Source organism: Andrographis paniculata, unplaced genomic scaffold, assembly GCF_009805555.1.
Source record: "Andrographis paniculata isolate CXL003 unplaced genomic scaffold, ASM980555v1 Contig32END, whole genome shotgun sequence".
NCBI lineage: Eukaryota > Viridiplantae > Streptophyta > Magnoliopsida > Lamiales > Acanthaceae > Andrographis > Andrographis paniculata.
The window spans coordinates 4221604-4244174 of NW_026137565.1; the positions used below are offsets into that span (position 1 = coordinate 4221604).

The following is a 22571-nucleotide window of genomic DNA, read 5'->3' on the forward strand; positions in this document are numbered from 1 at the left end:
ACGTACATGGGCTGGGTCAGGTCGGGTCGGGTCCGGTAATCAAATTATTGCACGTGGAGGAGCCACCAACTCTGCCCTACTACTAAATTTTTTTATTTCCCCTTTTCCCTCGTCTTAATCATCCTTCGTGCTTTTCCCCAACTCTATGTTGGCTTTGTTTTGCAATCCCAAATTATGTAAAAATAGTTCATTTGGACGCGAAAATTTTAAAAAGAAAGATACTCCTTCCGTCTCATAAGAAGTATGCTATTTTACATTTTTGTCCGTCTCAAAAAAAGATATTTTCTAATTAAAGTTAAAGGTATTTTGATATTAACGTATGATTTTTTTATTTTTTATTTTTAAAAATGAAAGAGATAGTTTGAAATTAGATGGACGAAAATAGTATGAAGTATTTTTCCTGAGGAATTGAACCTATGATTAATTGAACCTAAATGAATTGTTACTATGATTATACGTATACTCTGCTGGTGACAATCTACATATGACCATTAAATGATTGAACCTCAGTTCATCTGTCATATATGGTTCGTCTAGTGTGATTATCTAATTTGTAGGGTATTAGATTCAGCTAGAATTTATCGGTGCGCCCTTTCAGATAGCAGTTTTTCCCACGTCATAAATATATATATATATATATTGTTGATTCATTCACTTTATTTTCGCCTTCTTGTATTTATGCTCGGAATTAATGAAAATTGCGCATTTAATATGAAAATACCAGTCAAAGTAATAGCTTTACTATGCGCCGGCCATCTAAAAGATTGTTTAGAGCTTCAAATAAGGCTTTTTATTTTTTTGTTTTTAAAATTGCAGTTATTCTTATTTTGGGTCTATTTTGGTCTTTAGGGTTACCGACTAAAAAAATTTAATTTTTGTTTTTGTGATCAATTTTTTTTTTTTTTTTTGGGAATAAAAAAATCTTCGATCTTTGATAGGAATTTTGCTATTTTTGCATGATAGATTGGAAATGGTAAGTAATTGTAATACTGTGTGGATTGGTATTCAGAGCGTTAGACGTTCACATGCAATGCATGATAATAGCCTACACAATGTGTACCTAATTATGTGGTTTTCATTTATTATGTAAATTATCCTATGTTATTATATTTAATTTATTTATTTACTATAGTCGATTAAAATCTGAGATTAAGTAAAAAATTATTTACTATACTTATTAATTATATTGAAAACATACTATAATAATGAACATACAAATCATACTTGTGAATTATTCCACCGTAACACTTTTAAGAAGTATAATATATCATAAATTCTCCACAACAAGAATAATAGAGCCCCTCGTCACGATTTGAAATTTTATTTAAATAGTATTTTAATGAATTTAAAATTACAACCAAACACACCCCAAATCTTTTGCCTAAAAACATGAATAAAGTTTTTTGTTGTTCCAACAGTAATGATTTATACATGATTTATTTTGACATTGGTGACATAATTGCTAGTTAGAACTATAAAGATGTGTACTTCCAAGTTGTTCCTAACCTTTTATGGACTCCCTAATCAAAACTAAGATCTTTATAATTAAATTTCCTTTATTTTTTAATTTTTACATTTAACTATAATAATAAATTTTTAAATATAATACTATAATAATTTCATCAAGGCACGTGCATCTTTATATTATCTAATAATAATTTCATCAAGGCATCTCAAGAAGAGGAGAAAGATGTGATAAAAGAATGTTGTCATTACCAAAAGAACCATCTCTTCTTGTTGGTCGATTCGCCAATTGACTCGTCCTTTCGGTTTTCCAATCCTTGCTTCAAGGCATCCTGTCGATTCCTACGCAGTAGTTTCGTTGTTGTGTCATTAACATCATCAGCAAAGTGGCCAAAGATGTAGGATTTGTATGAATGCAGTAATGCTTATGCTTTAGAAAAATATAAACATTACTTTGTATCAGTTAGGCGACCGTGCAGACTCCATCTTTGGCGAAATCCTTCCACGCCTTCAACTCCACTTGCCAAAATCAGGCGCCTATATGACGAAGAGTAGACAGATAAACATTGAGCTCAATTAAAATTTGAATTTAAATGCCAATTTCCGAGTGAAATCCAATCATTTCGTATGCAAGGCAGATGGGCTAAATTGCATCTAGATGAATAGGTGGTGCAGATAAGACTTTAACAACAATGGCTCCTGCGGTTCCTTAATTCATCTACGGTAAATAAACTGACTGGTTTAGCTATTCCTTCAAGAATTGGCGTGATAATGGCACGGCTAGTAAATAAGAAGCCTGTTGCACATTTATAAATAATACATATTAACGACAAAAATACCAAGTTAATCATATGCATAACAAATTTATTCAGAGAAGATATTTTGTCATCTTCCTGAAACCATTCTAAAATATGTAACAGGATTCTGCCTAATAATAAGAATCAGCACAATGTACTCATCTTGAAGCTAGTGAAATTATACTCATGAATTTCAATTAATGTGATTTAATCTTATATGATGACATTTAATCATAGCTAATGATACATACCTTTCCAACAATGATGCTTCTGCTTCTAAGCTCTTATATCTTTCCTTTGCTTGTTCCAAAGGCATTGACATCCCTAATTTCCGTTCACTATCTTGAAGCCGTTGTCTCAATTGATTATCCTATACATTGAAGATCCTTCCATTGAGTGAGGGCAAGAATTTTTATTTTTTCCTTTGAACGGAAGATTGAGAACACAGTATCAAGAATCCAAGTTTACCCTTCTCTCTGCACACTGTTTGTATAATGCAATTTCATCTTGACAAAATGGCTCAATATCATTAATTTGAAGACCTATGATACAAGAGCAATGAAATTAAATAAGAATTTGTCCTCTGGAAATTAGTGTCTCATCCTGATGCCATTTCTATTCCCAGAAGACAAAGGAGGAAGACTTACACAAAAACAGATTCCGCAGAATTCCATCGCATAGATTAACACCTTCTAGTACATGAGATGCTATTTCAGGTGGAATGATGGGTGAGGGCGGTCCCGTCATGAGATCATCACCCACCAATATAGTTTCCTCCATTGTAGGTTTAGAATCCACTGAAACACATGTATAAAGGAAAACAACTCACTACTTTTGCAAACCACATTTCACTACAATTGTTAACTCTTAACAGAATTTGTTGGATAATTCTTACAAAGAATGTCACTTCTGCCATTTAATCTTTCAACTTGGAATATCCAAAAAATTATGAAATGATTTTTTATTAAAAAAATGCTTGAAATATAAAATTCCACATACCATCCATGGTGAGGACCTGTTCCGGTACAAAAAGTGCTCAATGATACGCTTCGGGTCCACAAGTAACAATTTAGACACTGAAATATAAATGAAGAACATATAACCATCCAAGATTATGTTAATATCTAGTTCAAAACACATAGCAACTCATTTATATATGTATGAGTTGAAACAAAAAAAAAAAAATATGAAGATATCAGTAAAATAATATCACCTGAAAAGAAGAATTAACCTCATAGTAGATGATCACTCAACAATCAATTTCTATACAGGTTAATTGCATCATAATTTCCCAATTTGTTTACACAATTAGCTTCTCAGCTCAAGCTGTCATTGGATGAGCATTCTATTTAATAACGCAAAACTAAATTCTTCATAATTGGCAAATTAAGTTCAGTTTTGAGCTAATTTGATTGGTCCAAATGGATATTAATGAAGTGAGGTGCCCAGTCAGACTGCCAAATTCTTCTAATTTGGTATACCGTTAAAATCATGATCGCAATCATATAGAAGGTTTTGCAGTGTATCAAAAGATAACAAGCATAAAGTTTATTTTAATTCAAGTCTATTAGAAATCGAGTAGGAAAATCATGTAAAAAATGAAATGGTTTCACTCTCTCAGGTAGCTTGTTGTGTACAAGGACAAAACCTAGCTTAGTTCGATTTAATTTGACTCCGAACAACTAAATTTATAGAACTCTTACGAAACTGAAACACAAGACAGTAAAATTAATGTCAAGATCACATAAGCGCATGAACAGCCACACATGAAAACATATACCAAAATAAACGATGAAAACAGCCGGTAATCCACGCCGAGCGTTGACAGAGCTTTCCACCACTGCTTGCCACTCACTAATCGAGCCTATTTCGCCACTGCTCGTGCGCGTCACCGGATGATGAATCCAATCCCTGCTGCTCACTGCACAACACTCTCTCGCGCGAGCACAAACTTCCTCTCTCTCTCTCTCGCCTATATCGCCGGAATCGAGGTTGACCGGCGCCGGAGAGGTGCCTACTCTCCCTGCTCGATCGCGCTCGTTGATGGCGCAATCGTGAGAGAGAACGAACATAGGATTGGGTTAGTTTCTGTGGTTTATTCGGATCATGGGCGTGGGCGCGGGTTATTGGTTTAGGGTTTTGGTTTTGGATCTTTTTCTTTTTGTTCATGGGCTAATGATAAAATTGGGCTTGGACCTCTTGGTTCTACTTTTTTTCTTTTGCTTCAAAACCCTCAAATACTTACAATGGTTACAATTTTTTTTTTTTTTTACTTAATATTAAAAATATTTTTATATAATTTTTTGTACAAATATTATTCTAAAATACTAATAGAAATATTTTGTCATTTTTTTCTTAATTAATACTAAATTTTAATATAATAATTACTATTAAAAAAAAGAGAAAAGTAAACTATTTAAGTCGGATGGAGGTAGTACATTTTCTTAGGGATGTCAAATTGGGCGGGTTAGTCCGGACCTGCCCCAGGCCCGGTCTTAATGGGGCGGGTTCGGGTCTAAAAAATTTGGTTCGGAGCCGGTTATGAATTTTGAGTTTTAGACCCGGCCGGGTTCGGAGCGGGTTACAGGTTTTACTATAAACCCGCCTCACCCGGACTCGAACCCGAATATTTTAATAATTATGATAAATTTATTTATATTTTTATACAATATAAATTATATTATTTATTTATTTAAAAAAATTAAATATAAAATAGAACATTAATTCTAAATCAAATTTATCTTTACATTTGTTTATCCTACAATTCTCTTTATAGTCGGGACTACTACTGACCGTCATCACTACGGACTATCGTCAATATTTGATTGTTCTTATTTTTAGAACTATAATTTTTTTTTTGTACTGACACATACTTCTTTAGTATTAAATTATTTTAAAAAATTTTTATTTTATTTTATTTTATTTTATTTTTTTTTGAATTATAAATATATATATCAAATAATTTTAATCGAGAAGTAAAAATAATAATAAATATTACCTACAATATGATTATATGGAAAACATGGTCGTGAACATGACTTAAAACATGACTGTGTTGAGAACAGGGTCGTGAACCTAACCTAGAACATGGTTGCGTTGAGAATATGGTCATAAACAACGACTGTGTTAAGAACACGGGCCGTAATCAACACAGCTGGCTGTGTTCAGTTCCAATCAACCATTTTGGGACTAACATTGATAAAAACTTTTGAATGAGACCAAAATTGATAATTATAATATTGAATGCAACAAAATTGATAATTATAATATTGAAATTTTTCTCTCATAGTAATATTTTAAGCACATTCGTTAAATATTGTCAATACATAATAGGTTTATTTTTTAAAATAAAAATAAATATACATGTTTCTTTTGACGAGTTTGGAAAAAAATTGATTTGAGTTTGATATGAAAATAATATTTAATGAGATGTTTTGTGAGAAGAAAAAATATATTTTTTTCGAAAAACGTATAATCCAAATAGTAAAATTTGAAAAAATTTTGCAAAAGAAATGTACCTTATATATTTTTTAAAAATGAAATCGTTAAAAATAAAATTGGAAACGCAAGTAAAGATAAAGTTGAGTATTACTATATTCAATCATTTGACCGTTACAATGACGAGAAATCCCATGGCCAAGGCAACATATTTGGAATTGGCACATGGTTAAATTTTAACTTAAAAAGTGTATTTTTGTAAAAAGAAAATAAGAATTGCATTGTAAAAAAATAATAATAAAACCAAACTCGTGTTCGTTTTAGCATAATAATTAGGATTATGCAGGTTTCTCCTCTGCCTCGGATATTCGCAAAACTGTCGTCTTCTTCACGCTCAAAGCTGCAGATTTGCAGACAGGACATGTATTCTTCACAAGAAGCCACTTCGATATGCATTGTTCATGGTATTCATGTCTGCAATCCAGCTGTCCTATGCATTCTTCATTTTCATAATCTCCCTGCCATCGAACAAACATTGCCATATATCGATGATATTACAACATGATTTGAACAACTGGACAACATGATATTACGATACGATACCTGGCATATGACACACAAATTTATTTCCGGCGGATCGCGACGAAGAAGACGAGTCGACATGGAAGTAAAGCTCTTTGTTTTTAAGTTATTACGAACGAATTCCTCGGACAGTTCTGTCTACAACATGACATCAAAACGAAGGTATTTTAAATTAAATGATCGTCTCACCTAAAAGTTTAAACTAATAAAAATCTGCAACAAAACGAGACTCTAATATTACCTCATAAGACATGGGATCGAAGGAATTTCTAAGTTCGACATAGCTGGGAATCTCGAGTATAGCAACTTCCTAAGAAGGCATTCTAGTCAAGCATTTTAGAAATTCATGCATAGTCGAAATAACAAAAAAATGAAAAAGAAGAGGTTAGATTATAATTACATCTTCCGGAAAAACTCTAAAGTAAAGATTGGTGTGTTGTCTTGAATTAGGATCGGTAATAATTTCACTTCGACGAGCGCCAAATGACTGAAAATAGGATGTGTTCCACGAGCATCTGTCTGCATATATATCGGCGATTCAGTGAATTTTGTCGACTAGAATGTAATGGAATAAGGGAAGTTGTAATACTTGATGTAGGCGCCGAGCGAGGATGATGAAATTCAGACAACGAAGCAAAAGGTAAATCAAGATTTGACGCGAGGAGCTGCGGATGGATGACATTGTAATGTGGCGTACCGAAGAATGAAGTATTGTCGTATTGTCCGGGCATTGCAGGATCAGAAACTACAGAATGTATATTCCGGGGCACCTCCGATACCATATTAGATGAAGTAAACGATGGCTCGAAACAATTTATGTATATAAATGTAAAAAGATACTACATTGATCGAAGGCATAATCTTGAATTGACTAAGTAAAGAAGAAATTAGCTTAAACAAACTTAAATTGAAATAACCAAAAATAAGTTCAAGAACAAATGTATTGAATTTAAGAATATTTACCCAATTAGCCATGGATGAAAACACTCATAAACACCAAAGAACAGAGTTTCCTCACCAACCCCAAAATTTAACTCTGAGAATTTAATTCTGGTAAATAATCAATCAAGAATGGAAATGAAAGCTAACCTTTCTATCATGAGAAACCTCCAAAATCTGCACAAGAACTGAACCAGATTAAACTTCTTCAATACTTATTTCATTCCAGGGTTTGAGAAATTTGGGGAAGAAATGGGTTATATGTGAAGTTTCTGAGTCAATGTGAAGATTGATTTTTTTTAATTAAAAAAGAATTTGCTTTCGAATAAATTAAAGAATAATCTTTGTTAGTCATTATTGGACTATTTACCGAATGGTGTTTTTTAATAAAAATTGGAAAGTATAGTTTTAGAGTAAAATGCAAAGAAACAGTCGCAATCTAAGTAAGATATGGCTTTTTGATTACATGATTTCCACTTAAAGTTAGGAAGACTGACATGAAAGAAGCATAAATAGTTGTATTGTCGTTTTTGCACCTAAACTTTGCTTCCACACAACACTTGAACTTAAATGTCATCAGACCTACAAATCAATCAATTTATTATTATTATTATTATTATTATTATTATTATTATTATTGTTATTATTAAATTGTAGATATTAAATATATATAATTAAATCTTTTCAAAACAAAAAAAAAAAAAAAAGTTAAAATGAAACATCTTATTAAAAAGGACATATCATTACATCTTCTCATCGACTGGAATGCGCTATGTGATCTCGTTCGAAAAAAAAAAAAAAAAAACAAAGACCACCTCTCCCCAATAAATAAGTTTCTTTGCCAAACAATTAATCTCTTTAGACTTCTGTATTATTCAAAGCTTTATTCATTGAAAATCACTAATTTAGATAAATAATCTAATATTGATTGATAAATTAATGAAATTAATAATTTTTTTGAATATATTTTAAGTTGCTGAAAAGATCAAAACTCCAAAATATGTTGAAATCAAAGAGAAGTTATTCGAGATCATGCCAAAACTTCAAAATATTATTCATGTTCTTAGTGCAAATCATCAATTTGGTCATTTTCAATTTAAAAGTTAAAGGGACGACGCTACAAAAAAAAATAAATTATGTTACACCAAATCTATTTCTACAAAGATCAAATGAAAATCAATATTCCATCAGTTCTAATTCAAAGAATCATTTTTACCATTTTTATGGTCCTATTTTAAAGTATCTATTTTATATTTTAGAAAAAAAGTAATCCTACCATAATACCAAAATAGCCTTAACTTTTACTTAAATTACAAACATAGCCTTACAAGTACAATTACTTTATAAAAAATGTTAAAGATAAAAATATCAAAATCTCTTATGTACTTCTACTAACGAATATAATACTATTATTTTTTGATCTACTATAAAATCTCAAAGACTTATTTCAAAAGAGTAGGATGGAGTACTACTTATTTGATTCTCAATAAAAATGTATTAGTTTTTTCTTATAAATATCGCATCAAAATATTTAAACAAAAACTAAAATCATCATCTTCTTTCAAATCAATTTCAATCAATGACCCCACAAATCAAATTTTTTAAAATACTATCTAACTAAAATTCAAATCAACAATTCATTTCAAAACAAAACATGTAAACAAAATTTTCAAAAATATATGTTGTAATCTTCTTTTAAATTTGTGAAATCTATCTCCATTATCTCCTAATTGTTTTACTTGTTTTTTGTTTTTATCTCAAACCCTAGCAAGCTAGCTACTCATTTATTTCTTGGTATATAATTTATGTAACAGCCAAAGTTACTGCTTAAAATTTAATCAATCAAATTCACATATATTTTGAGTTTGAAAACTAAAATGCATGTAACTACAATTTATTATAAATTAATAAAAAATTAAACACGAGAAGCACTTTGTTCATTGCTCTCAGTTTCCATAGAATCTGAACATATAAATATATATATATATATTCACAATTATATAATAATTCATCTCTCTATATATTTCTTGTAGTACAAAGACATCGACAAGCCTCTTCCCTTCGTATTACTCAAAAAAACAAAAAATAATAACTGAATAAAAAAACACTCCAAAGGCCAAGCCACGTGGCAGCATAAAAGCCAAAGGGTTTCATCGGCTGCGGCGGCGCCGCCGCCATGGAGTAATTATTGTAAGGATAATAACTTGTCGGCGGGGTATAACTTTGGCCGGTTCCGCCACCGCCGCCGCCGCCGCCGCAGCATACGATGGGATTGGCTGGCGGGCAGTTGGCTTGGTCTACAGGCGGCGGCGGTGGGGCAGCGTCGGAATCCGACGGCGGAGGGTGGCAGGGATACTGGCAAATAGTGCAGTTGCTGCAAGCGTTGGGCGGCGCTGCCGTGATTCCGTCGCCGTAGTTATTGTTGCTGCCGTCGTCGCCGCCGTCGGCTTTGGCTGCGGACCGGTGGGAGACGGTGATCAGCAAAATTAGCGTTGATGAGAAGAGCAGCAGTGGAGATGGAGACATGATTTTTTTTTTTTAATTTATTTATATATATATATTTTGAATGTTTACGTGCTAAATTTGTGCTATATATATATAGACACTCAAATGAGACTTTTTAAATTTAATTAATATTATTATTAGTTGGATATGAAATGCCACGTGTCACGGACGAAGGGTGTGGTGGCATCGGACGTGATGCATGCTGTTTGCATGAAATTCAATAGAAAATTTAATGTTGGCTTTTGCGTCCACATTGTTTAAACTCTTTAGTCTTATTTATCGTTATATATTTTTAAAATATTTACTTTTTCGTCGCAAGTATTAATTTATCATTTTCACCGGTCTCATTCAAATGCATTAATTTTATCTTTTTAATAAAAATAATCATACAATGATATAAAGTCAAAATACTCTTATTTTTTATTTAAATTATGTTACACATCTACAATTATACATAAAGTAAATATATATATATATCAAAATTTACATACTTTCACAAATTAATAAAATACTATTATTTTTTAATTTATTTTAAAATTCTAAGATACCTCCTTTAAATTGGACGGAGGGATTTAGGGAGTATATTACAATAAATTCAAAAGTTATTTTTTATATAAAATATTTATTTATATTTGGTCCAATTTTGCAAACCCGGACTCGGCATGATGAGCTATTTTGGGCATTTAATGAGGCAGCATATATAGCATTAGAATGCATGAAATAATTTATGTCGTCATAATGATGAAAGCATGAAAGGAAATGCATAGAAAGGCACCGATAGACGACGTATGTAGCTGTCACCATGTCGAATTAAGAAGAAATCAAATTGGATGCATATTCCATTACAAATTACGTACTACAAATTAAACACATAATACACACATCCATAAACATACTAAATTAACATTAATATCATTACTGATGTTATACTAGATTAAAATATAAAGAAAAAATAATTTTCATATATAAAACTATCACCTCTATTATTAAAATAAAATATTTATGAATTTTCGTGAAAAAATAGATCATTATATTTGGACCTGACAAAAATACTACTATCATATATATAAAGAAATAATATTAATAGGATATGTTCGACACTACTAGAAAGATACAATAATGCCGTGGAATAAATTGTAGCCGGTGGCCGCAACCCGCAACAATTTTAATAAATTACTGTGCAAATGTCGCGGAATTCTTTCCGCGACAGATCTTATGTGGGTATTTGATATTGTTGCGAAAGACCGCAATAATGCAGTCTGCCGCAGGCAGGAATTAATGACATATTGTTGCGGAATTTTGCAAAAAGTTGTTGTGGTCTTCGGTTTTCCGCAACAAATTGTTGCGGTTATCACTTTGAAATCAAATTGCCGCAAAATTCCGCAACATTTGCTGTACAAATTATTTTAGAAATTTTCGCGGTCTTTTCTTACACTAGAACCAAAATAATTATTTTTAATTTTTTTAATAGTAAAATTGATTATTCATATAATCATAATCTAATTTCAAAATTAAATTTGATAATATTCTAATAATATTATGTAGGTGGAATAGTATCATCGATGTCATCTTTTTCGTTGCTATAATAGTATCTACTCTTACTAGCTTCACTAGTCCGATTCTCACTTCTACTTCAACTTCATTTGATAAGTATCAAATAGATTAGCCATTTGAGGATAATATAGTTCTGGTTCATTAAGAGTACAATTATTAAACTTTAAAAAAATCAGGATTTGTAGCTAGAAATTTTATCACCTGTGGTCGCGACAAGGGATTTTTACCCAAAATACCCAGAACGTCCGCGAAAAATAGCTGTTACGGATTTCCACGTCATTTTGTCACTATTTTTATTATAATTTATGTTTCTGCTATTAATTAATTCGTATTTTTGTATACAATGTTTGTTTGATAAATTCAAAAGATTCGAGAATAAATTCACAATAGTGGTATCAGAACCCTAGGTGATCAACCAATTATGAAATTGAAAGAAAGTTTAATTCGAGTTTGGTAGGACTCGAATATTGGTAAAATGCTAAACTCTATTCCCTTTATTTTCGGTATATTATGATTCTTGATGAAATTGTGGTTTGATAATATGCTGATTTTCTTGTGTTGATTGACTATGCATTTATTGGTGATTAGATTGAATAATCTTAGAATTTTTCGTAATTTATTGTATTTCTTCGTGAATTTTTTTTGGAAATTAGTATTTCTACTATGTAGTTTCTTGGGCTATGTTTCTGTTAGTCTTGAGAAGTTGAGTTGTTATAGTCAATTGTTGGATGCATGTTGATATTTCCATGTGAGATAGAAAATGAATGTTAGATATTATTTGGAAAATGACTAAAAAGAATTGTAAATTGGAGGATAATCAAAATAAAATGATTTTTGTTGCATTATGTGTTTCCTTGGTGAAATAATTGAAATGCGCGTATTAGATTTTTTATTTGTATACTATGTGATTGATTTAGTTTCTTATCTATAGATTCTTTGTGAATAATAAGATGCCAAGTATGAAAATCAAATTGCATGTTTCTTGTGAGAATTAGTTGAAAATAAGCATGGGAAGCTAAAATTAGAACTAATTGTAGAAACTTAGAAATACTTTGATGCATGATGTTGTTTGCTATATGATGAGTTGCATATATTCTTTGATATCTTTGCAATTTGATTGTTTAGTTGACATTATGTAGATTGACTTTCTAATGTGATTCTATTATGTGGATTGTCTTGCTGATGTAATCTTTAAATGTTCTATATGTGATAGCGACTAGTATTGATATTTGGTGATCATATTTGTTACTTGGATTACATATTTATATGCTCTAGTTGTTTTGTTTGATTAAAGCATATTATCTCCTTATTTGATTGTTTGTGGTCAACGAGCCTGTATATTTGCGTTTAGTTTGTGAGCTATTTGTGCTTAGACCGTATGACTCTGTGCTTAGCCTGTAGAACTTGTGCTTAGGCTGTAGGACTTAGTGTTTAAACTATTGGACTTTGTGCTTCGGCTGTAGGGCTTTATGCTTAGGTTGTAGGACATCGTGTTTAGGCTGTAGGACTTTATGCTTAGGCTGTAGGACTTTGCGCTTAGACTGTAGGACTTTATACTTAGACTGTAGGACTCCATGCTTAGGTTGTATGGCTGCATGTTTGAATTGTAGAACCGTGTACTTAAGCTGTAGAGTAGTATGTCTAAACTATAGAATACTGTGTCTAAGTTTATAGAGTAGTGCATCTAAGTTGTAAAGTAGCGTGTCTGAGTTGTAGAGTAGTGTATCTAAGTTGGAGATTTGTGTATCTGACCTGTAGAGTTGCGTGTTTGAGGTATAGAGTAATGTGTCTTTGCTGTTCTGTGTGCCTATGTATTTTGTAGTTGATATCAAATAAGGTGGAGCTCTTGTTAAGTAATTCTAAGTTTTGTATTCAATATGTTGTAGCGTTCTATTTGTGAATATGCATGTATGTTGGTGGATTGTGTAGTAGCTTGTTTGTTCGTTTAGAATATGTAGGTTCATTGTGTTGAATATATTTAAACTTGCTTGTATGATTGTTTTTGTAATAGCTTATGTGTACTACGTGCTAGATTATTAAATTATCAATCTAGGTGCATGTTAGGACTTATGTGTTCTACGTGTGATTTTTTTTCTGCATAACGTTGTTCATAGAAGTAGCGAAGGACAAAAGACGATGATGAAATCCATTGGTGCAAGCTAGGTCTATATCTAGTAAATATGTTTTTTAGATTTCGTTAAATCGGGACCAAAATAGGTGGAGATTGCTGAAAATTTTAGCTGTCCAAGACCTAATCTAACAAGTCTCTCGATAAATAATTAGTTGGCCCACTCTTTAGATCGATCCACCGGGTCGGCGCATTCCTTTAGCCCAAACCCATTAATCCTTTACCCAATCCCAAATTTTTAACCCTAAACCCATTAGTTGATTAGATTAGTTTTGAGGTAGTTTATTAGATACAGAGATTGAGGGTTTGGAGTGAGAGAGCGAGTGAGAGAAAGAGGTTTCTTGGGCGAGTTCCTATCAGTTTTTCAGCTGAGTGAGAAGCTTTTTCGAGTGCCGATTTCGGTAGGTGTCGGCTTGAAGTGATGAGCTGACCTGTAATTTTGAGACGTGATTACCTCTGGCCATTTTGCACCATGACCGAGCCGAACGTCGCGTCCCTAACGCCCGTGAAAGAAGATCGACATGATCGGAAGAGTTTGGAGAAGGTGATCGGAATACCTGCTGTCCAGTCCGTCCGTTGTTGTTTCGGTGTAGATGGCCGGAGCCTGGAACTGCTCGTTCGGGTCCGATTGCCGCTGGAGTTCGCCGCTATTCAACCGCCCTCCGTTGTTTGCTGCCGACCGCCGCCGCGTTCGCTGGTATTGTCGTTGATCGTCGTCTTCGTCTGACTTAGAAATCGACAAGCAGGAAACTTAATTTCTTGGATGGAATCCGTTTCTGAAATTTGAGACGACGAACAGGGAAATTCAAATCCTAATCTCAATTCAATTTCGTTTTCTGTAGTTGAGTCTGAGAAGTGTTTGTTTGATTTCAGATTTAATTTCCAGAATGAAATTAAGCAGAAAGAATTAGATATAATGCTCATTTTTTATACTCCCGTTAATACGACAAAAATACTTATTTAGAGCCAAAAAATAAAAAATAAAATAAAAAATAAAATAAATATATTTTTGGTCTTATTCAATATTATAATTATCAATTTTAGTTTTGGTTTTGATTGTATTCAAAAAGTTTTATCAATTTTGATCAATTTAAATGAAAATTTATCAATTTTAATGCAAAATAATAGAATGACTTGGAAGGTGACTGGGCGTCCCAAACAACCATTTTTTTGATATATATTTTTTATTATATTAATTATTTTTATCATGTAAATTTTACATTAAAAATTATTAAATAATAATTAATACTCCCTCCTCCGTCCCCAATTTATCTATCCATTTTGTTTATGTACGGGATTTTAGGAATATTAGTATTATATTGGAATAAAATAAAAATAAAGATAAAAAGACTGGTAATGATAATATATTGTAAATTAGAAGGGTATTTATAATGTTAGATAGATAGTATAATTACTATAAAAAAAAAATGAAAATTGATAGATTGTTATCAAATCTATTTTAAATCTAAAAAAATAAAATAAATATTTTGTAATATTTTTATAATTTTTACTAATTAATAATAAAAAATTTTAAAACAAAATGAATAGAATACAATTAAATATCTTAAAAATTAATATATAAATATCCTTTAATATAAACAAGTAACGAATAAACTAGTAAAACCAACTAATAGCAATAGCCTAATTTGACAAATACACCCTAAATGAAAATTCGATAACCATAGTCTAGTTTACTCTCTGCGGATTGCAAAACCTACACGTAGTTCTTCTCCCTGCCCTTTGCATTTAAACAGCTTTTTTGGAGCAGAAACGCATCTAACGAAACTCAAAGAGGTAGTAGTTGCGTTCAATTCAGCTTCTCCTCGATCATGCCGTTTCAATTGCAGCGAATTACCAAAAGAGTGTTGATCGGCAATGGACTGCGCTATTCGTGTCAGAGAAGTTTCGTGACGAGCTGCAAGGGAGTGTTATTACCGCGGTTCGGCGGGCCTGAGGTTCTGGAATTCCGTGATAATTTGAATGTGCCCGATCTCAAGCCTAATGAGGTCCTCGTCCGTGCTCGTGCTGTCTCTGTGAATCCTCTTGACTGCAGAGTGAGTGATTTTATTTATTTAATTTAGTTCATTTTGAATCTTGCCTTGTATGGTGATTTGTACGAATCATTCCAGGATTACATACCGGTAACTACTATCTGGCTAATGTTCAATTATTTCAACTATACGTAATCCAAAAATATCTGCTTAATTTTGTTGTTGACATGTGGAATTGCAATGCTATTGAATATTAGTTATTTGAGTGTGTGAATTCCTTGGAAATGATTGGTTGATTGTTGGTTGCAAGGAAATAGAGTAGTATTACTGTTCCATTAGTCTGATTGTGGCTTGCAAGTTCAATTGTGACATTCACTTGTATTTAAGTTTTCAGAATTTGTGCATTGCGTTAGCTATTTAAGTCTTTTACTTTTCAGATGCGTGAGGGCTATGGCCGGTCACTATTCGAACCACTCCTGCCACTAATTCTTGGCCGTGATATTAGTGGCGAAGTTGCGGCAGTTGGAAGCTCTGTCCGTTCACTAAGTGTTGGGCAAGAAGTGTACGGAGCTTTGCATCCTACTGCAGTGAGGGGTACTTATGTTGAGTATGCAATTCTTGCAGAGGATGAGCTTATCTCAAAACCAGAATCCCTTTCACATGTGGTATGTATAGTACAGTACAAATGCTTATGGAAACTTCAAGCAGGAGTAAATTCGTACACCTTTTTCTTGTTTAGCACTACTCTATACACACAAAGTGTAGCCATGCTTATCTTCTGAAAATTGAAGGCAGCTAGTTGGTGATTCTTTGTATTAGGAAATTCTGTAGAGCTTGATGTATAAATGTGTGGAGTATGAATTCATCAGTGTATCATATATGGTTGTTTGACTTGAAAATTTTATCATTTACATCCGTTTTGCACTTTCATGGGTTAAAAATGTCCATGGAATAAGGATTCTTGATCAGAGCTCTGACTGGAGATTTATTTTGTAATCATTAGGAAGCAAGTGCTATACCTTTTCCTGCATTGACTGCTTGGCGTGCACTTAGAGATACAGCCAATATAAAACAGGGGTAAGTTGTAACACTGATAAATGGAAATATTTCCTAATATTTGCCACTTGTGCATGCATTTCAAGTCGTGTAACTTTGAAGTCTTCTAGATTTATAACTTATTTCTGGGTTGAACCTGTTTCATTTGTAGATTATACAGTTAGAAGTTTATGCAACATTCTATGATTCACTTATAAATAGTGTTCTATTAATGTCAATGGGTTTATTACTATATTGAAGCTTTAGGTTTTCTCCAGAGGTTTTTAGCCCTTTCTATTTATTGGTAATGCACTAAACCCTAGTCTCTTGCATTTTTTAAACACTCCATTTTATGACAAAAGTAATAAACTAACCCATTCTGTTGAACTTAATCTACTCTGCAAAACCTAATTTTTGAGTGCCTAAATGCCATTTTTCTTATGATAATATTGTGAGAAATTCTGTTGGCAATGTGTGAATCATCAATGACAGATCTCTTATACTCAAGCATTTATGCTGTCTTTTTTCTCCTCCCTACTGCACTTTATTGCCAAGGTCGTATCATTATCTCAACCTATTTTACTGGCATGCCACTAGTCATGGGGATGCACGCCCTCATTAGAATCGAATTATGGACCTAAGCAACCAAACAAAGGGCAACCTCTAAGTGCAGGAAGTATCAGATTCTGAATTTACACAGCTGAATAGATTCACAGGGTGAACAGCATATGAATGAATACTCAATTTCTTATTCTAAACAACCACTGGCATATCAATTCAGTAATTTTGCATTTTCTTTGAAATATTGCCGAATCTTGATTCTTCATATTGGATGTTTAGTTGTTGCCAACATAGCTAAAATAGCAATTTTATGGTTCATTATCATCAAAGACGAAGTTCAGATTTTGGCATGCTTGCTGTGCATTTGTATTTAACTACACTTGGGTACTAATAAATGTGATTGAATCAGTCAAATTGGATGCTGAATGGTGTGTTAGCCTACTGCATAGAATATGCTTTCTTCTGAAGTATTTGGAACTTGAATATGGCTAAGTAAAGCTGTGATAATAAGAAGTCAGACATAATCATATGTTATGTGAATAGATTGTTGATTGGTAAATTAACAGTAAAGCACCTGTGCCTATTATGTGCAATCACATCCTGTCATTTGCAGTTTTTTTCTTTTTTGAGTTTCTTTTTTCCCCGAAATCTTTGTAGACAAAGGGTGTTGGTGATAGGCGGGGGAGGAGCTGTAGGCTTTTCGGCTATTCAGCTTGCTGTGGCTGTCGGTTGTCATGTCTCTACAACTTGTGAAAAGAAAAGTATTGACCGTATCTTGGCAGCTGGTGCTGAGCAGGCTGTTGACTTTGCAACTGAGGTTGTGAATTACCACATCGCCTATTTGCTGCCTATTGTGTTCATTGAACTCCTGTTTTTAATTTATTGCTTGTCTATGTTCAGTTGTTCACATCTGCCTTCTTCCTTCTTCACATGCATCTCATCTTTAGGATTATGAAGCATCCATTAAAGGACATTTTGATGCTGTATTGGACACAGTCGGAGTACCTGACACAGAAAGAATAGGTATCAATCTTTTGAAGAGAGGTGGCCATTACATGACACTGCAGGTATAACAGAGCCCCAACATTTCCCTTTTCCTAAACAAAATTCCTGTTGTGTGAAATGATCTGTAAATTTTGGTTGCATTGCCTTTTGCAGGGAGAATCAGCTTCCTTGAGTGATAGATATGGACTAGCAATCGGCATTCCTGTGTCAACAGCTGTTTTATTGAAGAAACAAATGCAGTATCGATATTCTCATGGAATAGGTGCGCTATACATCCCAGTTTTGTCTTTTTTGTTTATAGCTGAAATAATTTATGTTTGAACTTGAACTTTACAAACACTAATAGTTTAATCTCCCAAGGAGTTATTGCTTCTTGCGCAATGACTTGTGATTCACTGCATCTTTGTACAATATTGGAGTAGCATAATTAGGTTTTTGGATATCTACTTAGCTCTCAAGGATTGAACATCTCTCTAACTTTCATTGAGTTTATAGAAGTAGATCTTGGAGTTTAATTTTTCTAGCCATTGGTTCAGTGCATGGTTAGCTGTCAAGCTGTGGCATATTAATTAATTATTTTATGACACCCCTTTAGGCCATGTATACACTATGAGAGATTATTTAACCTCCGCATGTTATTTAAACAATTCCAACCGATCCCATGTAGTAAAAACACCCTTTGGAGGATACCGATTACAAAACGAAACTTCCATCTGAAAATCTCATTCAGAACCACCGCGAGAAGCTTACTGTGTCATTTCTCAAAACAGTTCCAGGTGGCCAATCCATTTTCTCTTTTGTTCCGATGTTCAAATCTTGTAGTTTTTCTGAGAGTTAAATCCTTTCTTTCCTGGATTTCCTAGATTTTGTGGCACAGTTCTACATTATATGCAGTCTCTGCACCTAAGTATTTGTCCTTCGACAGGATAACAGCTGATCGATCCACATTTGCTGAAATCTTTGTTGTCTAGTGCCATCCTACTTATCCTTTGTGTCATGATTTACAGAATACAGTTGGACTTATATGAGAGCTGATGCCGAGGGTTTAGCTGAAATTCGGAGGCTATCTGCAGCTGGGAAGCTGAAGGTACCTGTGGAGAAGACATTTCCGATTTCTCAAGCTAGGGATGCCCATGAGGCCAAGGATAAGAGGCTTATTCCAGGTAAAGTTGTTCTCGAAATCGACTAGCCCTGCCCTTCTGCTCTTAATATGATTGAGGAATTTTGACTTGAAACTGAAAATGTGGTGTCAACATGTATGTATATTCTGAATAGCATTTTCAGTTTTGTATACTAGATGAAATAAAGTCGAATGTTTAAGCAAGTGATCTCTGAGATTACCAATTGAAAGGGAAAAGAGAAACAAATGCTGATATGTGTGTCTCTGAGTTTGATTAACTAACCCTTTTATTATTTTTATTGATATATATATATATATATATTCATATATTTGTGGATATGTATTATTGCTGTTATTATTTGGTTAAATAACCAGCATATTCTTTATTTATTTATATTAGTGAAGTTTATGAAAGTTATTATTTTCTACTAGTTTATGGTGAAATGTGTTGGATAATTATATTATATTGCTACAAGAATTTATAACAAATGTTCAATGATTTATAATTATTCTTTTTGCCCCTTGCCATTTTTATTCTTAGCTAGAACACCCAAGTGACCTTGTATTTTTTTTTTTTTTTATTATTTACTTCAATTGCTTTCCTAAGTATTTTAAAAAGTGAAATTTAAAAATTAATTTATTGATTAATTATGTATATATATTTATTTGTGTTATAAAAATTTTATTTTTCAGAAAATAACATTGATATATTGAATTTATATTAAAAATTAGCTTTTGAAACCTTCAAAATATATAAATTTATTTTTATAGTCACATCAAACCAAAAATATTTAGCAAACACACCTTTTGATTTTTAATACATTACATTAATATTCAGCAAACCAATATCAATTTATTCTTCTACATAAGATAATATCAACAAATCTTTTACAAGATAAAAATTATTTATTTGAAGTTTGTTTCAATTTTTTTTATCATCATACCATTTTTTTAATTTCTTATAAAATGCAATATTTTATCTTTTAAAATTACAATAACATATGCAAACGATTCAAACAAAAACTTATAACGAAACCCCAACTAAGCAAAATTCAAAGCCTGTTGTCCCATAAGGAATGTTATGGTGTTTTGGGGTAAATTTACGACCATAAAATTATGAGTTCAAACTTTCGACATTTCTGAACTTTCGTCACTACTTTATTTAAAAACTATTATGTTCTATCAGAATTTTACGTAAATTAGTGGTTATTTTATTATTATATTTTGAAAGGGAGGTTATTTTTTAAGTGAATATATATATATATATATTTCTGCATTTATGTGTGTTTGTGTGTGTTTTTTTTTTTAAATTTAATTTATTGGGTATACATTAATTATATATATAGATTCAATTATTTTAAATTCAAGTTTAAATATTTGTAACTAAATAAAACTTTGTTATTTTTATAAATACATGTCAATTTTCATATTTGTATCTTCCGACATTAAAAAAATATATTTACATAAAAACAATACATTTTGCAATAAATTAATGTTCAAGTGAATATTAACAAAATTATTTTCACACATGATAACTATATCATGCAATCAAACCACCTTAACATCTTCACATATACTAATAAATATGCAACAAAAAACATTATAAATTATGCTTATTATTAAAAATCAATCTTTCATCTCAAAATTCAATTTATTCATTCATGAAAGAAATATATATTGTAACAAATAATTTATTAGACATTTCATATATAACCTCAATTTATTGTGTACATGTAATGAGCTTGATTCCACATGTATTTTATAGTCACATCAAACCAATTTTTTTTTTTTTTTTTTTTGGATTGTTAAAAAAATAAAGTGATAAGTATTGTTGTTTTATGAGATATATATATATATATATATATTGAAGGGTGAAATGGGATTTCAAACTAAAGTTTTATATATATATATATATGGTTTTTGTAATATATAGATTTTTGTAATGGTATTATATTTAAAAATTAAAGCAAATAAGAAGTAGAATATCATTATATTTCACTTATCATATTGGATTTTTGTAATACTATTATATACTTTTGATTTTTTATGATATAGATATGTAAAATTGATATTATAATTTAGGTAAAATTAATATAAATTCATTACAGGTGAATATATGTAATATTTAGAAAATTTATGTTATAAGTTCATATAAAAATGATAAATTCTATAATGCACTTATGTTTAGCAAATATATAGGCTAGAGTAATGCATTTTCTATTAAAATATATCTTACAATGAAGAATATTATAATATTGCAATGAATAATATTTAAAGTAGTACATGAATATATATAATATATTGTGGGAACCGTACAATCTAATATAATATATATATGTATATATTTACTGCGTTGAAAATTAATAATATATTGTATTTTATATTATATTATTATATATTATTCAAATTTGTTGTGTATATTATATTATTAGTGCAATAATTTATGTGCAGTTATAATGAAATATTTTTTTATTATTAGTGTAATATTAAATTAATCATTTGGTACTATTCATTTTCTTTTAAAATATCACATCAAATGTACTTTTTTTTCTCACAAAACATCGAATCAAATATTAACTTTTTATTTTTTCTAAACTTTCAAATTTCCAAAAACCTCCAAAAATCCATATCTAAACAAACCCTGTGTTTGTTTTGATTTTTTTATTTTTGTAGGATTTTTATAAAAGTTTAAACCGAATTCCAGCTAAGCAAGCCCAAAGCCTATATTCAAACATTTGCAAATCTTATGTTTAATATTTTTGATTGATCATTTCATTACATTTCAAACACTTATCACAAATTATATTTAAACAGTTTTGCTATAGTTTATGTTTAAATAGTAATTTAATATTAATATTTTGTAAATAATAATAATATAGAAAATGATGGAGATTACATGTGTTTATTTTTACTCTCAAAATAAAAAAACACAATTATTTGATCCGCATATTTGTCCATACAAATAATATTATTTTATCAAAATATCATAGTATTAAAATATTATATAAATAAAAAATCAAAATCAAATAAGTCGGTAGTAAATAAATTAAATAAATATAAAATAAATTGTATAATATCCATTTATTTTTTATTATAAATACACAAAATATATTATATTTCATTTATTGTGTGAAATTCATTTTATTAAATTTAAGTATAGTGCTTTCAAAGCTGATGTTGGCCGCACCTAATTGTGAAGTGTTATATACATAAATAAATAAATAAAGTAATGTTTTAAATAATCTTCTTTGACTATAATAATAAATAAATAATTGATAAATTATTTAGAGATTATTATTATTATTTTTATTTTTTATTTTTGTAAAAATTTGGTTACAATTTGTCTTTAAAAATTACAAAATAAAGAATTGATTAATTATTTATTTATTATAAAAACGATTATCTAAAATATTTTATTCATTTTATTGTATAGCGCTTGCATAATTGGACAC

General features: G+C 31.0%; 3 protein-coding genes across 5 annotated transcripts; 1 reads left to right on the forward strand and 2 right to left on the reverse strand.

The window, feature by feature from the left end:
- Positions 1-1064: 1064 nt before the first annotated feature.
- Positions 1065-4356, reverse strand: LOC127247088 (uncharacterized). 2 transcript variants are annotated; one of them, XM_051268795.1, is made up of 7 exons: positions 4042-4356; positions 3261-3337; positions 2909-3058; positions 2730-2803; positions 2513-2631; positions 1918-2001; positions 1065-1796 (listed from the first exon to the last, which is right to left on the reverse strand). In XM_051268795.1, the coding sequence occupies exons 2-7, from the start codon at positions 3265-3267 to the stop codon at positions 1787-1789; spliced, it is 444 nt and encodes a 147-aa protein (XP_051124752.1). In that variant the 5' UTR covers positions 3268-3337; positions 4042-4356; the 3' UTR covers positions 1065-1786. The 2 variants fall into 2 exon arrangements, with proteins under 2 accessions (XP_051124752.1, XP_051124751.1); XM_051268794.1 differs by having other exon boundaries at positions 1065-1806; positions 4042-4355.
- Positions 4357-5837: 1481 nt separating this feature from the next.
- LOC127247883 (probable E3 ubiquitin-protein ligase ZFP1) lies at positions 5838-7471 on the reverse strand. Of its 2 annotated transcripts, XM_051269949.1 has the most exons (6): positions 7371-7471; positions 6871-7026; positions 6682-6800; positions 6523-6591; positions 6303-6419; positions 5838-6217 (listed from the first exon to the last, which is right to left on the reverse strand). In XM_051269949.1, the coding sequence occupies exons 2-6, from the start codon at positions 7010-7012 to the stop codon at positions 6038-6040; spliced, it is 627 nt and encodes a 208-aa protein (XP_051125906.1). In that variant the 5' UTR covers positions 7013-7026; positions 7371-7471; the 3' UTR covers positions 5838-6037. The 2 variants fall into 2 exon arrangements, with proteins under 2 accessions (XP_051125906.1, XP_051125905.1); XM_051269948.1 differs by lacking the exon at positions 7371-7471 and having other exon boundaries at positions 6871-7361.
- Positions 7472-15081: 7610 nt separating this feature from the next.
- On the forward strand, positions 15082-19414 carry LOC127247098 (uncharacterized). The gene is made up of 7 exons (XM_051268806.1): positions 15082-15461; positions 15836-16063; positions 16402-16475; positions 17652-17811; positions 17942-18061; positions 18153-18261; positions 19007-19414. The coding sequence occupies exons 1-7, from the start codon at positions 15237-15239 to the stop codon at positions 19186-19188; spliced, it is 1098 nt and encodes a 365-aa protein (XP_051124763.1). The 5' UTR covers positions 15082-15236; the 3' UTR covers positions 19189-19414.
- The last annotated feature ends 3157 nt before the right edge of the window (positions 19415-22571 follow it).

Excerpts from the sequence above, each read along its gene's own strand:
- LOC127247883 (XM_051269948.1), bottom strand. The coding sequence starts at position 7,063 with ATGGTATCGGAGGTGCCCCGGAATATACATTCTGTAGTTTCTGATCCT. Across the intron at positions 6,801-6,870 it reads TCGCTCGGCGCCTACATCAA|ACAGATGCTCGTGGAACACA; the intron begins GTATTACAACTT and ends ATATATATGCAG. Across the intron at positions 6,592-6,681 it reads TTAGAGTTTTTCCGGAAGAT|GAAGTTGCTATACTCGAGAT; the intron begins GTAATTATAATC and ends ATGCCTTCTTAG.
- LOC127247098 (XM_051268806.1), top strand. The coding sequence starts at position 15,237 with ATGCCGTTTCAATTGCAGCGAATTACCAAAAGAGTGTTGATCGGCAAT. Across the intron at positions 16,064-16,401 it reads CAGAATCCCTTTCACATGTG|GAAGCAAGTGCTATACCTTT; the intron begins GTATGTATAGTA and ends TGTAATCATTAG. Across the intron at positions 18,262-19,006 it reads TCGATATTCTCATGGAATAG|AATACAGTTGGACTTATATG; the intron begins GTGCGCTATACA and ends CATGATTTACAG.
- LOC127247088 (XM_051268794.1), bottom strand. Across the intron at positions 2,804-2,908 it reads TCTGCGGAATCTGTTTTTGT|GTCTTCAAATTAATGATATT; the intron begins GTAAGTCTTCCT and ends CTTGTATCATAG. Across the intron at positions 2,002-2,512 it reads GAAGCATCATTGTTGGAAAG|GCGCCTGATTTTGGCAAGTG; the intron begins GTATGTATCATT and ends TTCGTCATATAG.